Source organism: Protopterus annectens, chromosome 2.part2 (genome assembly GCF_019279795.1).
Source record: "Protopterus annectens isolate FY-2018-M chromosome 2.part2, PAN1.0, whole genome shotgun sequence".
NCBI lineage: Eukaryota > Metazoa > Chordata > Ceratodontiformes > Protopteridae > Protopterus > Protopterus annectens.
The window spans coordinates 1,120,613,977-1,120,633,190 of NC_056730.1; the positions used below are offsets into that span (position 1 = coordinate 1,120,613,977).

At 38.8% G+C, this 19,214-nt stretch overlaps 1 protein-coding gene across 8 annotated transcripts in view; it reads right to left on the reverse strand.

The window, feature by feature from the left end:
* APBA1 (amyloid beta precursor protein binding family A member 1) overlaps window positions 1-19,214 on the reverse strand; it is a 1,810,703-nt gene that overhangs the window by 9,077 nt on the left and 1,782,412 nt on the right. For all 8 annotated transcript variants that reach the window (XM_044064359.1, XM_044064355.1, XM_044064360.1 and 5 more), the window contains one exon: window positions 14,058-14,177. In XM_044064359.1, the coding sequence (XP_043920294.1) occupies window positions 14,058-14,177 (120 nt within the window). The remainder of the gene's footprint in view (window positions 1-14,057; window positions 14,178-19,214) is intronic.

Below are 19,214 nucleotides of genomic sequence, written 5' to 3' on the forward strand. Positions count from 1 at the left end.
CCAGTGGACTATCCCGGTTAACAAATTGCAACTAAATAAAATAAATAAAATGTACTTCAGTTCCTGTACTTGAGGACAACTGCAGATGTTATATGATAGAAAAAATACATTGAGAGAAAGGGGGCTCAGATGTATTCTTGAGTGTACAATTGCTTCACTGAGGATCAGCTGATCCAAGACACTAAAAATCTGACTCGCTGACTGAATGGAACTTTCATTTTTTTTTTAATATTTATATACATATAACACATACACACACACACACACATGTATATATATATATATATATATATATATATATATATATATATACATACATACATACATATACACACACACACACACACACACACACACACATACATACATACACACACAGGGTGAAAAACCTTTCAAAGTGTCTTTTTCATCAAGAGTGAGAAAACCGGTACAGTTAATTGAATATCAGCTGATCAAAAAGTACCAGCCTTTTAACATGTGACAGTGGTACAGTGGAAATTAGGGCATATACAATTTAACCCCACTGTTTATGCCTTCTCCTTACTACCTGACTGAAGTTGAATGAGAAATAACTTGCCCCACCAGGACTCGGTAGCGGTAGCACTTCTTTTTTTTCTTTTCCCACTGTAATGCGATCTCAGAGTTGGTATGCATAATTAGCAGCAACTCAAAAATAAGAAAAGGGATGCAGCAGTCTTATGTCTTGCATACTCTAACCCAGAGAGGGCTTACTGCACCAATAAAATGCCCCTAAAACTCAGAAGGTAGTGGTAAATGGTATGACAGTAGACCCTGCAAAAACATCTGTTTGCTTTGTTTTTTGATCCTTTGTAGACACACACACACACACACACACACACACACACACACACACACATATATATATATATATATATATATGAAATTTTCATTTCTGATCTTTTTGTAACTTAAAAAGTCATTCAGCAATGTCAAAATGTCTTATAATACAGAAAGGTGTAGACAATCTTCCTTTGTGTGGGGATGAAGCATTGCCCCTACAATGTGAATATTCTGTTCTGCTGGCTGGATCTGTTTAGTCACTGACTACAACATACTGCCGATATTCTATACCCATTACAAGTGAAATCACTGGAAACATGAGCCTCGGAGCATTACAGAGAATCATCACGTGTACGTCACATGAGATCACCCCTCACCAACAGTTCAAAAATAGATGCAAAATAAACACATATAGTAATCCATGAAAAGAAGACAAAAGTAGCACTGATCATTGAAATTGCTACACCTGGTGAATACAGTGTCTTATGTACAGAGAGGCACAAAGTCATAAAATACCAGGATTTGCAGGCAGAAATGAGAGCAATGTGGTTCCAATAGCAGTAGGAACAATGGGTCTCATAAAAAAAAAAAATTACAGTGTTATTTAGATATGCTACCTGGCATGTTCATAACGGAGAAGCCCAAGCGTCCCAACTTCACGTCCAAGTATGAGCAAATTTCAGCATAATTCACACTCATACACAAACTGTTATTATACCATGAGTTTTGCTTTTCTACTTTATTTTTGTATGTTTTATTGTTAATTTATTTGAACAGTTAAAACTTCTCAAGTCAGTAAAATTAAAACTGTGGAAAACAATCTAAGAAAGCAATCCTTGGGTTTACATGCACTTTGATTCTTTATGTTTTTTAAATATCATGGAATATTAACGTTTACAGTCATCTCGTATAGAGATACACACACAAACTCTCAATCTTTTGCAAACTGCGTTTTGGTACTGTACATACCATTGTTTACAAAGTCACTACTGCTGGTTTTAAGACTACTTTCCCCACTTGATTTGATTCTGAATCAAGTGTGAAACACACTACACACATGGTAACACTTGTAACTCCCATAAAGCACAAAACTGGGTTCCTGATGAAATACGGAGGATGATAACTTCTATTCTTGGAACAGCGGAAATGCAAAAGTGAAGGAATACATATCATGTGCAATCATAGAATACCTCAGTGTGTATCCCCTTCCTCCGAGATGCACAGACCTCTGAGACAATCTTAGTTATAAAGATTGTAATGCTCTCCACAGCACTTGCAAACAAATGTAGTGACAAGTGCTTTATGCACTTTCTGATAATTCAGATAATTATGTTTCAGTTATACAGACATGGACAATAAAGTGTTTGGTGTTATACAATTAGGCAAACTGAGCTAACAAAGTACTTGGTCAGATGGCCAAGAACATTAATCAAAGCTATTAAATAATTTATCCCATCAATGTATTTATTTAATAATATTTCCACTACGGCTACACAGGTCTACTTCATAACATTGAAATTTTTTCATAACGTTGAATTTTATAACATTGAGACCATAACATTGAAAACCCAAAACACTGAAAACTCATTACATTGAAAGTGTGCTTCATAACATCGAAAACTACATTGCACAAGTAAATAATATCACCTCCACCTACAACACCACCTATCTAACAAACACACTTTCTACTACGTTTCTGCAGGGGTGAAAGCCCCCCTGCACCCCCCACACCCCCTGTAAAGCAAATATACCATCGGCAAGATTGCGCTACAGTGGAAAAAAGTTAATTTCTTACCTCAGTGTATGGTGATTGTGATACAGTGAGATTAGGAAATTAACTTTTTTCCACTGTAGTGCGATCTTGGAGTTGGTATATTTAATTTATGGAGGTTGTGGGGGGTGTAGGGGGGCTTGCCCCCCTGCAGAAACATGGTAGAAAGTATGTTTGTTAGTTAGGTATTGTTACAGGTGGTGAGGATGTTGTTTACATATGCACTGTAGTTTTCAATGTTATGAAGCACATTTTCAATGTTCTGAGTTTTCAATGTTTTGAATTTTCAGTGTTTTGGGATTTAGATTTTTTGGTCTCAATGTTATGAAATTCAGTGTTATGAAAGTAGACCCGGCTACACGTATAGTTATTATTTTCTTTAGTTAATAATTATCAAGAGGCAAACAATAAGCAGATTAAATTACAATCCAGTTGACATTTTTCCCAAAAGTGAAAAACATTTTCCATCTACCTTTTGAGGCTGGACTCTTATCATCCTTGCACTTTACATATAGTATTCCAAGGTAGCATGGAGCACTGCCTGTTATCACAACACCCCTCCCACTTCACAGTCATCTACCAATACATTTCCTTCTACCAATACGTAATGCCTGTTTTCCACACACAAGCAGCAAACCTCTACTGTTGTGGAGTTGGTAGCTGGAACGCCCTCTATTCACCTTTCCAGCCAAATGCCTAATGAAAATGTGAACAAATGTTTGCACGTTTCACTGTTCATTCACATATGCCCATTCAGTGGTTTAGCATGAAAAGGTTCATAGGAAATTACTAGGCCAACGGTTTAAGAGCCCTTAAAAGTCTAGCCAATGTAACATAACTTTAGCTAATATATGGGCCCTAGGGGCAAGAGGATGGCATGGATTTGTGCCTATGCATTGAGTATCTTGCATACTGCCCCAGTCCATAAGGGACATAGGTACTACCCCAGGTGTGAATTTGCAATTCCCCATACATTGATCCAAACTGTGTTTGGAGAAGGCCAGGGAATGGCTCTGATAATGTGAATTGGAAACCTGTTCCAAAGAAGAGGTAATCTCAAAGACACATATTGGTCTGTTTTGTTTGAGTCACTGACTAAGTTTAGATCACTAGACTGGGTGACCCTTGTGCTGTTTGACGGGCGGATATGTACCTCCATCAGGGCTGGATTTATAAGTGCCTTGTAGGTCAGGCATAGGTCACCCCTTAATAGTTAGTAGGAGACAGAGTTAAGGGCTAGGGCTTTTAGACTATCAACATACGGCCTTGTATTTTCTTTGTGAGGAACCCCTGAAATCAATGGATGGGGAATCACAAATTCCCACCTGGGGTAGTGACACCTGCTAGGCTGCATCCCGACCCGCCTCCTCTTCCTCTTCTCCCACTCAACCACAGATCATTCCATGCTATCAACAGGAGACAAAGCATTTGTGGTGCTATCAAAAAAGACGCAGTTTGTCTCCTGCCAATCACATCAAACTTTCATATAAAACATCACTTTGCATCAGAGTGCAAAAGGAAGTAAGTCCATGATTGTATCTTGAATATAAAACCAGTTTCACTCTTAACTTTTTGCAGATGGTCTCAGAGGTTGAATTTTGATAAAATGAATGCAACAGCAACAGACTCCTAAAGTAGTTCTGGTGAAGAACTTGATATTCCAATGTTTATCTTGGCTATCAAATATGTAAATATTATACTTCCAACTATAAGCAGATACAAGTAATGAACAAAGAAGTGACTTTAATGGAAATATTGTAATTATTACTTCTTCATGTTTATTTCTTCTTTGTTATCCAGGTGGGTAGGATGGTTCTTGGACCCTTCACAGCCACAACTAGGATGCAAAAATGTACACAGTATGTAGGCAGTATGAATGTGTACAGTTTAACTGACTGACAAATTTCCAAACTAAATAACCAAAAAAAAAAAAACACAGTCCTGCAGTGAATACACAAGTATACAAAATTAGGTTCTACAGCTTTAATAGGCTAAAATCTTCTATCAGTCAGCAATATAATAAGTCATTTACAGTGCCAAGGATTAATATATATGCACTAATACTGCTACAGAAAAGTTACTACAAGAGATATCTGGAATCAAGAAATGAAACAGAAAAACAGCATGACAGGTGGAGAGAGATACAGAGAGTAGAAAGTTATGAAAGAAGCAGATGAAAAGTTAGTAATTATTAGGGTGGGTGCAGTCATTAACTGATTAGAGCAGAAGGTGTTGGGGCGGTACTACTACTATTACTACTATAACTACTACTATTATTAATGCTACTTCTCCTACTACTATTACTATTACTACTACTACCCCAGGATAAAGAACTGTAAGTTAAATGTACCTACTTAGAATTGAGGGAAGTCCCTCTGTTATGTGCTATGGATCTTAAGGAATTATGGGTTGTGTGTGCATACATGAAAAAGATGGAGGAGTATATACAGTTGGAAACTGGACATTATGCTTTGTTTACAAAGCAGTTAACCTGAATATGTCTTTTAGGTATTGTACAAATTCAATCCTGAACTGTGAGAACTAAGATAGTTGAAAGACTTGCGTTGGAAGATGATTTCAGTTAGCAGGGACAATTTTGCTGAATGACTTTTCACCTGTGATAAGGCCAAAAGAGGACTTGCCTAGCGTTAAGGTGCTTTCCTCCTGACATCTAAGACAGTAGGGGATGATTTTATTTGGAGTTTACTTTTTAGAAATGGACAGAAAAAACTGTTTAGTACTTTTAAAACAAAGGTGGATAAGAGGAGTGTGGGACTGGCTGTGACAGAAAGCCAGGCTGCCTTTTGCAGGGTGAAACACTGATCTTTAATCAATTAATTAAAAAAAAAAACTGCCTAACCGTTATATCAAAGTTTTATGTACTTGACGTACTTGCTCCAAAGCCAAAAACACAGCATCAATAGGACCGGATGGTGTCCCAGGCTGCGTCCTACACGAGCTCAAAGACTAACTAACCCCTCACCTAAACAAACTGTTCAAACTTAGCCTCTCCACAGGCTACATACCCATAGAGTGGCGCACAGCAACAGTTATTCCGCTCCACAAAGGTGGAGCCACAACAGACCCTGGGAACTATCGCCCTATAAGCCTGACTAGCTTGGTCTGCAAGGCTATGGAGCACATCATCATGGAACTCATTAACAGAAACATTGGGAACCTCCAAACACTGGACCCTACCCAGTTCGGCTTTAAGGGCAGATCATGCCTCCTAAACCTGGTGGACTTCTTTGAGACAGTTACCAAGGCTATAGACGAGGGAAAGGTGGTACACAAGCCTACCTAGACCTCGCAAAGGCCTTTGACACCATTCCCCATTCTGCTATTATAGACAAGCTCACCAGCCTGAACATAAACCCTGATGTCACAAGATGGGTTGCCAACTGGCTCACGGACAGAACTCACATGGTGAGAGTTGCGGGATCTAGGTCCGACTCTAAACCGGTTACAACTAGCGTTCCCCAGGGCTCGACTGAAGAAACTCCAGCTGTACTCTGTTGCATACCTCCTACTCAGAGGTGATCTCAGAGGTACAGGCAAGCACAGGAGGACTATGGCTGACCAAGTTCACAGACGACTGCAAACTAGGGGCTATAGTTGACTCTCCGGCTGACACAGACATCATCCAAAAGGGTCTCACTGAGTTAGACACCTGGTGTCAAAATCATGGCCTCAAGCTAAATGCCAAAAAGTGCATAGTCATCCCCTATGGAAAAAACAAAGTACCCACAAACTACCACATAGGTGGTAGTTCCCTAAATATGGAAGACGTAATAAGGGATCTGGGGACCAAAGTAGACAGCAATCTCTCCTTTGATAATCACATTGCCAAAGTCATTAGAAAATCCTTCTATGTGGCTCACCTAATCACAAAAGGGTTTGCATCCAGATCAAAAGAGGTCGTTGTGCCCCTTTACTCATCACTCATCAGACCCATCATAGAGTACAACGCCCCATTTGGGATGTACCTTACAAGACACCTGCAACAGCTGGAAAAAAACACAGAAGTACCTCACCAAGAGGATCACTGAACTCAAACAGATGCCCTATGCAGCTCGACTGAAGAAACTCCAGCTGTACTCTGTTGCATACCTCCTACTCAGAGGTGATCTCTGCCTGACATACAAGGCCATGTCCAACCCAGAATTGATGGACATGTTCCACCTAAAGAAAACCATATCCCCTCGAGCCACACACTCTAGGGATCAAAACCTGACCACAACAATAAATAGGATGTGCTGGAGGGATAGATTCCTGTCCCAGACACTTCCCATGCTTTGGAACAAGATTCCAATCTACATTAGGCAGAGCTCCTCGCTAACCCTCTTCAACAGAAACCTTGAAGAGTGGATGAGAAACAGAAAGTTTACCCCGGGGATCACTTCAGTGGGTCTGCTGGACAGAGGTACAAGAACTAATCTAAGGGTGCTGCGAAAGCAAACACATTCTGGCTAGGCTTATAAATGCCTTCGGGCAGATAACCTAGTACCCAGTGGCGGATCCAGGAATCTGTAAAGGGGGGGGGCACAGTCTGGTTAGTTGACTACTGGGGTGGGAGCAGGAAAGTGGGACACTGAGTTTGGGGAATGTGGAAAGATCACCATATGATGTTCTGATATTATGTATAAAAAGACAGTTCAGTTGCACTTTATTTTGCTGTGGATGTTGTAGCAGAAACAGGTAATTCCCATGCAGCACACAGCAGTGCAAGTTGTTTTTTTCAACATATGCCTGAAAGAGATGCTAGGATGCCCATGGCAAGTCACAGTCCCTTTCCATGGCATAGCTGGCATGTGCATTGTTGTAACCTAGGAAACAATCCCACTGAAGGTAATATTAGCCACCTCAAATACCATAGTAAATTTAAGTCATTTTTTGGTGAATTAATAATGTATGTTGAAATAGTGAAATTCAGTTAAGTAAAAGTAACACAACAATTAAGTGGATGTTATGAAAAAAATCCCAAAAAGCAAATACTCAGTTTAGTAATTGTATGAATCTTATAGACGTTACTAAAATAGATATTTCCATATAAATATCTCCTGACTATATACTTGCTGAGCTTTTCTTAACAATGTTGTTTTAGTTTCATCTTGAATTTGACTCTTGTGTTTAACCTAAAAAGCCTCAGTGTCTACCTTTTCAGGGTATTCAGATTTGCAAGTCAAATAACCACTAATCTAGCCACTATGTGAATTATGGCATGTCCTAATTATGATTTCACAAATACATTTTTTTAGCAATGTATGCTTTAAATACACAAGATGCTTTGTTAAAATATTTCACAGACCCTGTTGGCAATATACAAACCCCATATGTAATCCTCTTAAATCTGGGCCAGTCAGAAACTTGGCTGGCTATATTGATAACAGACTGTTTACTGAGCCCCTAGCTTCGGTGGTGGTTAGAAAATGCTTTGGTTATAAACATATCCTTTGTATTATCCCACCATAGTCTAATGATTCCTTCCTTATTAGGGTCATCATTGAATATAATGTCTGATTCAGCATGTACCTCAGTAAACAATTAAACATTCTTAAAATGCAACCAAATTTCCTCACTAGACCGAATGAAAGCTATGTCCATACATTTTATTTCACAAAGACTCCTCAGGGGTGATCCTTGCTTATGAACAACCCAGTATTCTAACACTTTATCCACCCTAAATAGAATCATTTTAAAGCAAACACAAGTTCTGGAGACTTAAACCTATATTAGAATATCAAACACACCAAACAGCATGATTGGTATGTAAACCTGTGTACCTCCATTTCCAGAATAGGCAGCCTTTATATATCAAGCAGAGAAATTCCACCGCAACCATTAAAACCAATCAGAACTACTGAATGGAAGACAACAAACTTTCACCCATGCCATAATGGGGGAAGTTTACTTAATCGTGACATTAATGTCCCACCAGTATTGGGTGACAGGGCTGAGATTCTTGATGGCCCCTTAGCATTAAGGCTAACAACCTATATACGTATAATTAGGACAGAAAAAAATGTACCATATCTTCCCAATTGCTATGAAGCTTTACAAATGTAGTTTTACATCTGCTGAACATGCCATCACGTTGCAACATGAGAACTGTTGTCATCATTGGCATGTGATATTCCATTTACTTTGAGTAAATGGCAGAACATCTGTATGTTGCTGCAGATACTAAATCAGGCATTCAGCATGCTTGATATGGAAAGTTGATTGAAGATTTTATTGCCCCACTGAATACAGTAAGACAGTAGTGCAGGGAAGTATGTATTGAAGACATAGAACGTGAAGTAAATAAAGATGACTTCTTGGCAGCAGCTCTGACACAAGATGGGAGATGCTTAGTATCAAGTAGTTAAACAGTTTCCATTGGAAAATGCAATGAAAGTGAGGCCTGACAAATAGTAAAGACTGAGATATCTGGAGCCGACCATTATGCTGTTTAGCTACACTTTACAAACACAGGGTCTTTATACCCATCTGATATCAATAGCCATTAAGGTGTCTGCAAAATATCCCAATTAACATCCAAACCGAAAAGTAAAAAAAGTCACAGAATGGTAGTAAAAAACTACAAGAAAAACTAGCAAAGTTAGATTTTGTCACTGTATGATACCTTAAACATGTCTAAAGGTCATTGTAAAGAACATTTTGATTTTGTTTTTCCTGCTCGCCAATGTCCCATTTTGAAAGGGTCTATTGCCAAAATTCTTATTGAATGTAACAAGTATCCATGGTAGATTATCAAACAACTTTAACCCAAAGTTTTCAACTAGCCCCTGTTTTGAATAGTATCACTTTTTACTTGTGTCGCTTTCCAGAAAGTAATTGTAGACTGCAGTCAGACATTTGTTTTTCAGACTTTATAACCATCTGGAAATGTATGCTAATGCAAAATGCATTGCACTTTAACACTGGAGCAATTTGTTGCATCAGTCCCACATAACCTTCAGGAAATGCAGTGCCAATTATATTTTTGCTCTACTCTTCATCTGGTTATTTTAAAACAGTTCAGTTTCAAGCTGCATATCCTTTCAAAAAATACATGCCAACACTAAATTTGTTAATTTTCACTAAAAACTAAGTTTATAAGACCAATAAATCAAATCTGCCCCTGATTTTAGGCCTTGCCTTTCTCTTGATTGAGGGGTATAATGCAGACCCTAGGCAGTGGGGCATGCCACTTTTCTGAAGAATTTTTTTTTTTACCCTTTGATTGGGTTAGTTCCATTAGACTGATAGCCACATCAGGGGAGAACTGAGGTGATATTTATATTACTATGGGAAGTTTGGTGAAGTCTACTACTATGGGAAGTTTGACCAAGTCTTTTAAACCTATGTTAAGATGAAAGCACTAAGTATCTAATTAAATGGTGTTTTTAATTCAAAGGAGGTCCCATTTTTTGATTTTGTACCTGTTTTAGATTAATTCTGGGCTTTGCAGAATGCGCAGTAGCAAGTCCCACCCAAACCCTGCCCACTATCCAACAATCGGTGAAAGAAAGTAAAGTAATATAAATAATGATGGTGGCATGATTATTCATTGTCTATTCATAGTTTTCAATTTTCCTCGAAGTGGTGTAATCTCAGAGTTAGTACAGTTAACTTATGGGGATGTGCAGTCTTTTCCATACCACAACACACTTGTTTCACCTGTCAGTCACTGAGGCTATACCCACTTCTGCATAGACCAGCCTGTGAGGTACTTCTCTAATACAATACATAGTTTTGATTGGTTTCAGGGCACTAGGGAACTTCACTTATGCTTTAATAGTTGCCTTGCCAAGAGATCTTTTACATCCACCAGAACTACCACCAACTCAAGCAGATGGGGCCTCGGTTTAAAATCTCATCTGAAGGACAGCACACTCCAGAGTGCAGTACCCCCATTATGTTGCACTACAGTGTCAGTAATCAGTCTATCTATCTGGTGTTGGAATAGAACCCACAGCCTTCAGCTCCAAAGGGAAGGGTGCTACCTGTGGTGCCACTGACAATACAAACACTGACTAGTATAATGCAGCCTGATCACTAGGTATTTCAACTCGGCAGTATACTTAATGTAGGATGGCAAGTGATTAAACATATGGTGACATCCTGTGATATTAAATATATACAATATAAATACTAAATTTTATTCACTTAGTATTACATAAGCTGAAATATTCAAAAGAGTGAAAAATGCACTTACAAATATTTCAAACACAAGTAATAACGCCCTTCTAGCTTGCCAATACTAAAATAGTTGTTCCCTTAGTAAGTGTCCAAGCCTTTAGTGCTTACATTAATGTAATTTGGTAGTCTATTCCATGCATCAGCTGCTCTCTCCGAGAACAATTAACAGACTTCTAATTCCTATAGCAACTTCAACACTGGCTGCATGATGATTTTGTACTTTTTGATTACCCCAAATGCAGTTGTCTCTAAATTCCCTATATACCTGAAAAAGGTCTCCTCTTAGACATCTATATGAGACAATGTACAAGTTCAGATATTTTAGTCTTTCATAGTAACTTAAAACTTTCACATCCATGGAAGCCCTTAGTATATTTCCACTGTACTGTTTCCAGTACAATCATGTTTTTCTTATAAGGTTTCCATATTGTTATTTCAAACTTGAGTCTAGGTCTAATGGAACTAACAAGCAATGGCTTCATTTCTGATTTTCTAGACATTCTAAATCTTTTTATACAACCTATTGTTATATCACTATCAAGCAACTGGTTAATATAATTAGAAAAACTCAAAGGTGGATATACCCATATAACCAGGTTCCTAAATGAATTTACACTTGCAATCACCATGTGCTATGTTAAATATTCGTCTTTCAGGTTAGGTCTCTCAAATCTCCTAAGCTTAATTTTTTAATATATTTATCATTACTTACATATGATTAGTGAGGGATCTGTACCTCTCACCTGTCCACAGATTTTGGCAGAATATTCAGATTTTTGCCTCATATTTTTCATCAGTTCTTCATTAATTTCATGGCTTTCTGGCAATTAAATTCTTAGGGACTGAATTCACTAAATAATGACATATATTCCAGTTTTAGCTTTATATCCTTTAGAAAATACATAAACTAAACTCTATGCTTGATTCCAAACCAGAACACCGTGCTTTCCAACATGAAGGCTATTAGACAGTTGGCTTCAAAGCTGAATTCTAAGGTGCTCTGTGGGTACCTTCCCCATTCTCTGAACTATGGACACTACAGGGAGTAAATGCTGCAGATTTATGCCTTCATTCCTTAACACAACAATAACAAATCCCTGCTTCTATATCATTACCTCTTTACTATTTTCCATTGTCCAGACTAGCAACCAGAGCTCCTAAATTTTACAAATCAGACACTAGGTAGATTAGAGCAGGGCTTGTGAGGGGGGTGCTAAAACAGAGACTGTAGCTAACCTTGTCTTAAGGTTAATGATTTTCTCCAACACTGGGGTTGGGTTAAGTTAAATGAACCCTCCAAAACAAGCAAGCAAAAAAAAAAAAAAACACAGTAATGTGGGGTTACTCTCATTGGTGGCTCTCAGCTCAGAAACCACTTTATGGAGCCAGTTGTAGCTAGAACAGATGTCATAGTAGTAGTGCTGCTTCACAGTGTGTGTGTGTGTGTGTGTGTGTGTGTGTGTGTGTGTGTGTGTGTGTGTGTGTGTGTGTGTGTGTGTGTTGGTGGGTGGTGGTGGCAGTGAAACATCAAACACAACCTTTCTTATTGTATGGGGGAGTGCAAGGTATGAAACCAAAGGAAACAAAGAGAAGCTACTTAACCAACAACAACAAACAGTAACCACTTTTACTGCATGCAGTACTGAAATAAACTGGCAGCAGTGACTTAGTATCAGTATAAATAAAAGGAAAAGAATGACATTGAAGAGTGAGGAGGCCTTACATGGTCACAGCTGGGGTACCTACATCTGCAGAGTAACAGGTTTCCTTTATAGACTGTAGCTACATGACAAGAGGGTTACTCTGTAGGATGTTACTGATCTGAGTTTGAAAATTCCAGGAGAAAGAGGATTATTATGTTTTGCTTTTTACAATAACTGAATTCCCAAAACATCATGGCATGTACATAACACAGAATAAAGAGCTATGTTAGTCTCGTATGAAACAGAGTCGTTGCTTACTTTTTAAGTATCCAGATAAAGCAGAATAATGAAATGCTTAACTTCATAAATTATAGTTCATGGTGCTTAAATCAATGTTACTAGTAGTTATACTTAGAAGTCTATAATCCATAAACTAGACCACAGTCACAATAAGTGCCTGAAGTTGGACTTTAAATGAGGGCCTAGTACTTACTCAGGCAACAGGAAGGTTGGATAAAAGAAGGAGCCAACTCTGTAGGATCTGCCACCTTGCCATTCCTAATGGCAAAACGACTTAAGTATGATCTGATTTTAAAAAGACCTGAGCATACACTTTGTAACTGAAGCTATAGCATATGGGATCTGTAGTATTTTGTTTCAAGTTTGGTCCTAAAACTGCCTCAGGAAAACTTCAGGAATAAATGATCCAGGCCAGAGTGTGTCTACCGCACTGGTCACATTGAACAACACAAAAGGTTAAACAGATCGGTCTGACCCCCTTGCAGAAGAACCTTGAATTAAAAAGGCAACAGAAACTGAAAAGAAAAACGGTCGCTCAGCAGCTCCATCAAGAGAAAGAAAAATAAAAGGGGTTTGACTGCAGCTGTATTTAATGGGAATTAAGCAGCCTGCCAAATACACCTGCAGCCAATAATAACTAGACTGCATCGGTCATTACCCCTCCCTGCAAGTGCAGAAATGAGTATCACCATGACGTGATCTTAAACACGAAGTGAAGCAATGAGGGATTTTTTTTTTGTTTCTTTTACTACTTTACGGGTGGACATAGTGTACGCTATAATGTACATAGCGTACGCCTGACAATTTCCTTGCCACCAAGCCCAAATCACGCAACCGCTAACCAGTCCCTTGTTTAGAATGAACTTCATTTCTGTATCATCGGCTTTAAAAAGGGGGCGGCACGCGCCCCTGAGTCCAGGCCTAAATCCTCCACTGGTACCTACCTATGAACCTATGATACTCATTTTTGTCTTACTAGATTTATTAAAAAAAAAAAAAAAGTAATGAATCATAGTAGTCAAAATTGAGTATGGTTAACGTATCACAGCAGAAAACTTTATTTGTTTTATGCATTAGGAGCCTGATAAATTGATTTAAACTTTCACTGATCATAATTATTATGGTTAATTTATAAAGCAGTTATTGTTTGGGAGTCTTAAGAAAGTAAAAGTAGAACTGGGTCAGGAGTAGGAGGGAATATCACTTATGGAATGGCAGTTTCCACTTTAACTGAATGGTTAAAATCATAAAACTATTAATGGTCACCAGTGAGAAAAATAGGCCATTTGTTATAGCACTTACTGCCTATGGTCATTGCAAAGTTAAATATTCAAAGAACAGGTTAGGACTGCACTTACAATGCCGTTCTGTACACTAAAACCGAGCTGATATCTGAGGTCAGGTCTTCTTATTAGAACTGTGGTCACTGGAGGACATCTGACGATATTCAGCTTCACACGTGCTTGATTCTTTAACCCCTTCAGAAAAATAAAAAGGTCAAACCATTAGACAAAACAGATACACATGTTCAGATTAAGGAAAACAAATAACAAGCTAAACTCTATAAACTACTAATGAAAATAATCCAGCAACACAATGTCTTATTTCCTAATGCAGAAAATCATACAAATTGATGTCTGAACCGATTCTGTATTTCAAAGAAGTCTGACCTCACTATGGAATTTTCTTAGTTATATGTGCCTTATCAGCACACCCACTGTTGTGGAAGACGTTTCGTAAACTGCTGCATTACCTGGCCACAAGCTATACCTCAACAACTGTAAAAAGTTAATGAAACCTGTAGTTGTATTGCTACGGCTGACATAAAACAAGACAAAAATAAATATTGTCATTGTCTATTACCTGTTCAATACATCTGTAATTATTAAAAACACAACTTCACATGTAATAGTATTAAAAATACCCAATGAGTGACTATATTACCAAGTATGTTGCTGCGGTAATTAATACACTTTCAAATTCAAAACTGTGGACCTTCTCTGTCATAGCTTTACAGATATTAAACAAACACCTCCACACAGCCAGGGACAGGTTTCAGGTGACTAGAAACAGCAAAAGTTGCAGAAAAGTAGGAAGTCCAGACTATGTGCAATATTTTAATTTCCTATACAGTTTATTCTTATGTTTACTAGGTTATTTATATCTTTTCCACTCAATTTATGAATAGTTAAACTAAAAGCCTGTTACATCCTTCACTAACACATTTTCCATCAAATAGTTTGTGAATATCTCACCTATCCATACTATTTTACTACTTTCTACCACACATGCCAAGTTCTGTCACAGTCATAAACCAAAGGGACTACCAGCAACTACACTAAAAAGGACACTTCACTAAGACCCTATTTGCTACTGTTAAACAAGTGCATAAACCAATGACAAATAACTGTGTGAGAGTACATCTAATACAGACATTTGTAGACCTATGCTTCCCATGTAGAAACAGCTATACCACTCATTTTACTGATAAACAAAAACTGCCCAGTAAATCTGATTGGCCAGCGAGGTTACAAGCAGATTGCTAGGAATATGTCATGCCTCTGAATTAAACTGAAGCGGTACGGATAGGTTCTGCCTTCCAGTCACCCTCCATCCAGAACCTAGGTGGTCTTAATTTTGGTCACTTGCTCTTCTTAATATTCATCCAATAGAAAGTTATGTGCTGTGTCACCACAGCCATACCTAAAATACTGTGACCCTCTGTACTGCTAGCTTCCATTATTTGCACTACCACTTCATTACATTTACCACTGGCCAGCTGTGTATATCCATGCTCAGGAGCATTATCCTTACAGCCCCCCATTTTACCTTCTGTTAAACAATTATATATATATATATATATATATATATATATATATATATATATATATATATATATATTATATCTAGTTTGGAAGCTCGAACTTTCAAAATTTCAAACATCACATGGTTGAGACCATAACATCGAAGTTTTGAAAGTTCAAAATGTCAATAAACATTTTTTGTTTTTACGTTTACCCACACCCCCTGCTAATTAAATACAGTAACTCCAAGATCGCACTACAGTGAAGAGAACAGTAAACTCCCCATTTCATGCTGTACAATGATCTCTGTTTAAATCATTCAACTATACACAATCATACTGAGCTAGAAAAGTACTGGGAGAGGGAGCCAATGTCTGCTGACAGCCCACCCAGATGTGCAATGGAGTGGTGCAAATAACTGTGAAAGTGACCCTAAAAGGCTTCTCAGGACAAAGGTTTCTCATCTTTTTTTTCAGTCAAGTACCAACCAACAAGATGTGGTTTACAACCTGTTTGTCAAGAATGATGGAAGCCTTAAAGCAATCACAACTGCAAGATATGCTTATGTCGAAGAAAATCAAATGCAATATGCAGGCTCTTTATGCAGAAACACTGATTATATGCAGATCAACTTTAGTTCCTTTAAATTCTCACCCTCGACTTGCCATCATCCGGCTTACATTTCTTGTCATTTCTGCTCTGCAGGTATATGGCTATACATGTGCACATGAATACTTAATAAGGAAAGAGAAACATTGCAAACATGGCAGAAACATTTCAGCTGTAAACAGAAATGCTTTGCTGAAAATATGACTTCACTGTTCTGCAGTTTCGTGAATTAATTCAGAAAGGCACTATACCCAACTTCTGTAATATGACACGAGATGACATTGCTGCACTGAATGCGTTAAAAGAGATGCATTTAGTGGAAGTTAGACCCGCTGATACAGGTGGTAGTATAGCATTAGACAAATACTTGTATGTAGAACAGATGAAGAAACTACTTTATGATGTGACCATGTCTGCATGTATTTCCAGTAACACTGTGAATGGCGTGATAGAAAAAATTTCTTTTTTAGTTTTTGATTTATTGATGACAGGTATATCTGTACTGTTGTCCGCATGTATAATTTGGCAAAATTTTATTGGAGACTGTAAAGTGGTGGCAGGGGAAAGTGTAGTTAAGCAGCATAGGATGGTGGTTTGTAGGATGACACTGGTGATCAAGAAGAGGAGGAGTGTGAGGGCAGCACCAAGGATCAAATGGTGGAAATTGAAAAAGGGTAATTGTGAGGTGGAGTTCAGGGAAGAGTTAAGACAGGCACTGGGTGGCAGTGAAGAGTTACCGAATAGCTAGGTAACTACAGCAGAGCTAGTAAGGGAGACAGCTAGAAAGGTGCTTGGTGTGACATCTGGATAGAAGAAGGACGACAAGGAGACATGGTGGTGCAATGAGGAAGTACAGGAGAGTATACAGAGAAAGAGGTTGATGAAGAAGTAGGATTGTCAGAGAGATGAAGAAAATAGACAGGAGTATAAGGAGATGAGGTGCATGGCAAAGAGAGAGGTGGCGAAGGCTAAGGATAAGACGTATGAAGAGTTGTATGAAAGGCTGGACACTAAGGAGGGAGAAAAGGACCTGTACAAATTGGCTAGACAGAGGGACTGAGCTAGTAAAGATGTGCGGCAGCTAAGGGTGATAAAGGATAATGAGGGAAACGTACTCACAAGTGAGGGAGTGCGTTGAGCAGATGGAAAGAGTACTTTGAGGGGTTGATGAATGAAGAGAATGAGAGGGAGAGAAGGTTGGATGATGTGGGGATAGTGAATCATGAAGTGCAGTGGATTAGCAAGGAGGAAGTAAGGATAGCTATGAAGAGGATGAAGAATGGAAAGGTTGTTAGTCCAGATGACATACCTGTGGAAGCATGAAGGTGTTTAGGTGAAATGGCAGTGGAGTTTTTAACTAGATTGTTTAATGAAATCTTGTAAAGTGAGAGGATGCTTGAGGAATGGAGAAAAAGTGTTTTGGTACCAATTTTTAAGAATAAGGGTGATGTGCAGAGCTGTAGTAACTACAGAGGGATTAAATTGATTAGTCACAGCAAGAAGTTATGGGAAAGAGTAGTGGAAGCTAGGTAAGAAGGGACGTGATGATTAGTGATCAGCAGTATGGTCTCATGCCAAGAAAGAGCACTACAGATGCGATGTTTGCTCTGAGATTGTTGATGGAGAAGTACAGAGAAGGTCAGAAGGAGTTGCATCGTGTTTTTCTAGACTTAGAGAAAGTATATGACAGGGTGCCTAGAGAGGAGTTGCGGTATTGTATGAGGAAGTTGGGAGTGTCAGAGAAGTATGTAAGAGTAGTACAGGATATGTACGAGGGTAGTGTGACAGTGGTGAGGTCTGCGGTGGGAGTGACAGATGTGTTTAAGTTGGAGGTGAGATTACATCAAGGATCAGCTCTGAGCCCTTTCTTATTTGCAATGGTGATGGACAGGTTGACAGACAAGATCAGACAGGAGTCCCCATGGACTATGATGTTTGCAGATGACATTGTGATCTGTAGTGAGAGTAGGGAACAGGTGGAAGAGACCCTGGAGAGGTGGAGATATGCTCTAGAGAGAAGAGGAATGAAGGTCAGCAGGACTAAGACAGAATATATGTGTGTGAATGAGAGGGAGGATAGAGGAATGGCGAGGATGCAGGGAGTAGAGGTGGTGAAGGTGGATGAGTTTAAATACTTGGGATCAACAGTTCACAGTAATGCTGAGTGTGGAAGAGAGTGAAGAAGAGAGTACAGGCAGGATGGAGTGGGTAGAGGAGAGTGTCAGGAGTGATTTGTGACAGACGAGTACCAGTAAGAGTAAAAGGGAAGGTCTACAAGAGGGTAGTGAGACCAGCTATGTTATATGGGTTGGAGACCGTGGCAGTGACAAAAAGGCAGGAGTTAGAGCTGGATGTGGCAGAATTAAAGATGTTAAGATTTGCACTAGGTGTAACAAGGGTGGACAGGATTAAGAATAGGTATATTAGGGGGTCAGCCCAGGTTGGAAGGTTTGGAGACAAAGCCAGAGAGGCAAGATTACATTGGTTTGGACATGTGCTGAGGAGGGATGCAGAGTATATTGGGAAAAAGATGCTAAGGATGAAGCTGCCAGGTAACAGGAAAAGAGGAAGGCCTAAGATAAGGTTTATGGATGTGGTGAGAGAGGACATGCAGGTGGTTGGTGTGACAGAGCAAGATGCAGAGGACAGGACGAAATGGAAACAAATGATCCACTGTGGCAACCCCTAACGGGAGCAGCTGAAAGAAGAAGAAGATTTATTGATGACAGGTCTAATCAATGAAGAACATTTTAAATATTTTAATGCTGACCATGCATTAGTTCCAAGCATATACGGCCTCCCAAAGATTCACAAGGACTTAGCTTGTCCACCTATGCAACCCATAGTTTCTGGGAAGGGGTGGTGTATGGAGCCGTTATCCATTTTTGCAGAGAAAACTTTACATTCCCTGCTAGAAGATTGTGATACCATACTTAAAGACATTACATCTTTCCTAGAAAGACTACATGCTAGGTGTGCTAACATTGTAGATAAATATATGTTTGTTACGCTTGACACTGACTCTCTGTTTACAGTTATTCCTAATGATTGTGTTATCGAAAGTATTAGAGCTTTCTTGAATGAGAAAAAATGTTTTTCAGA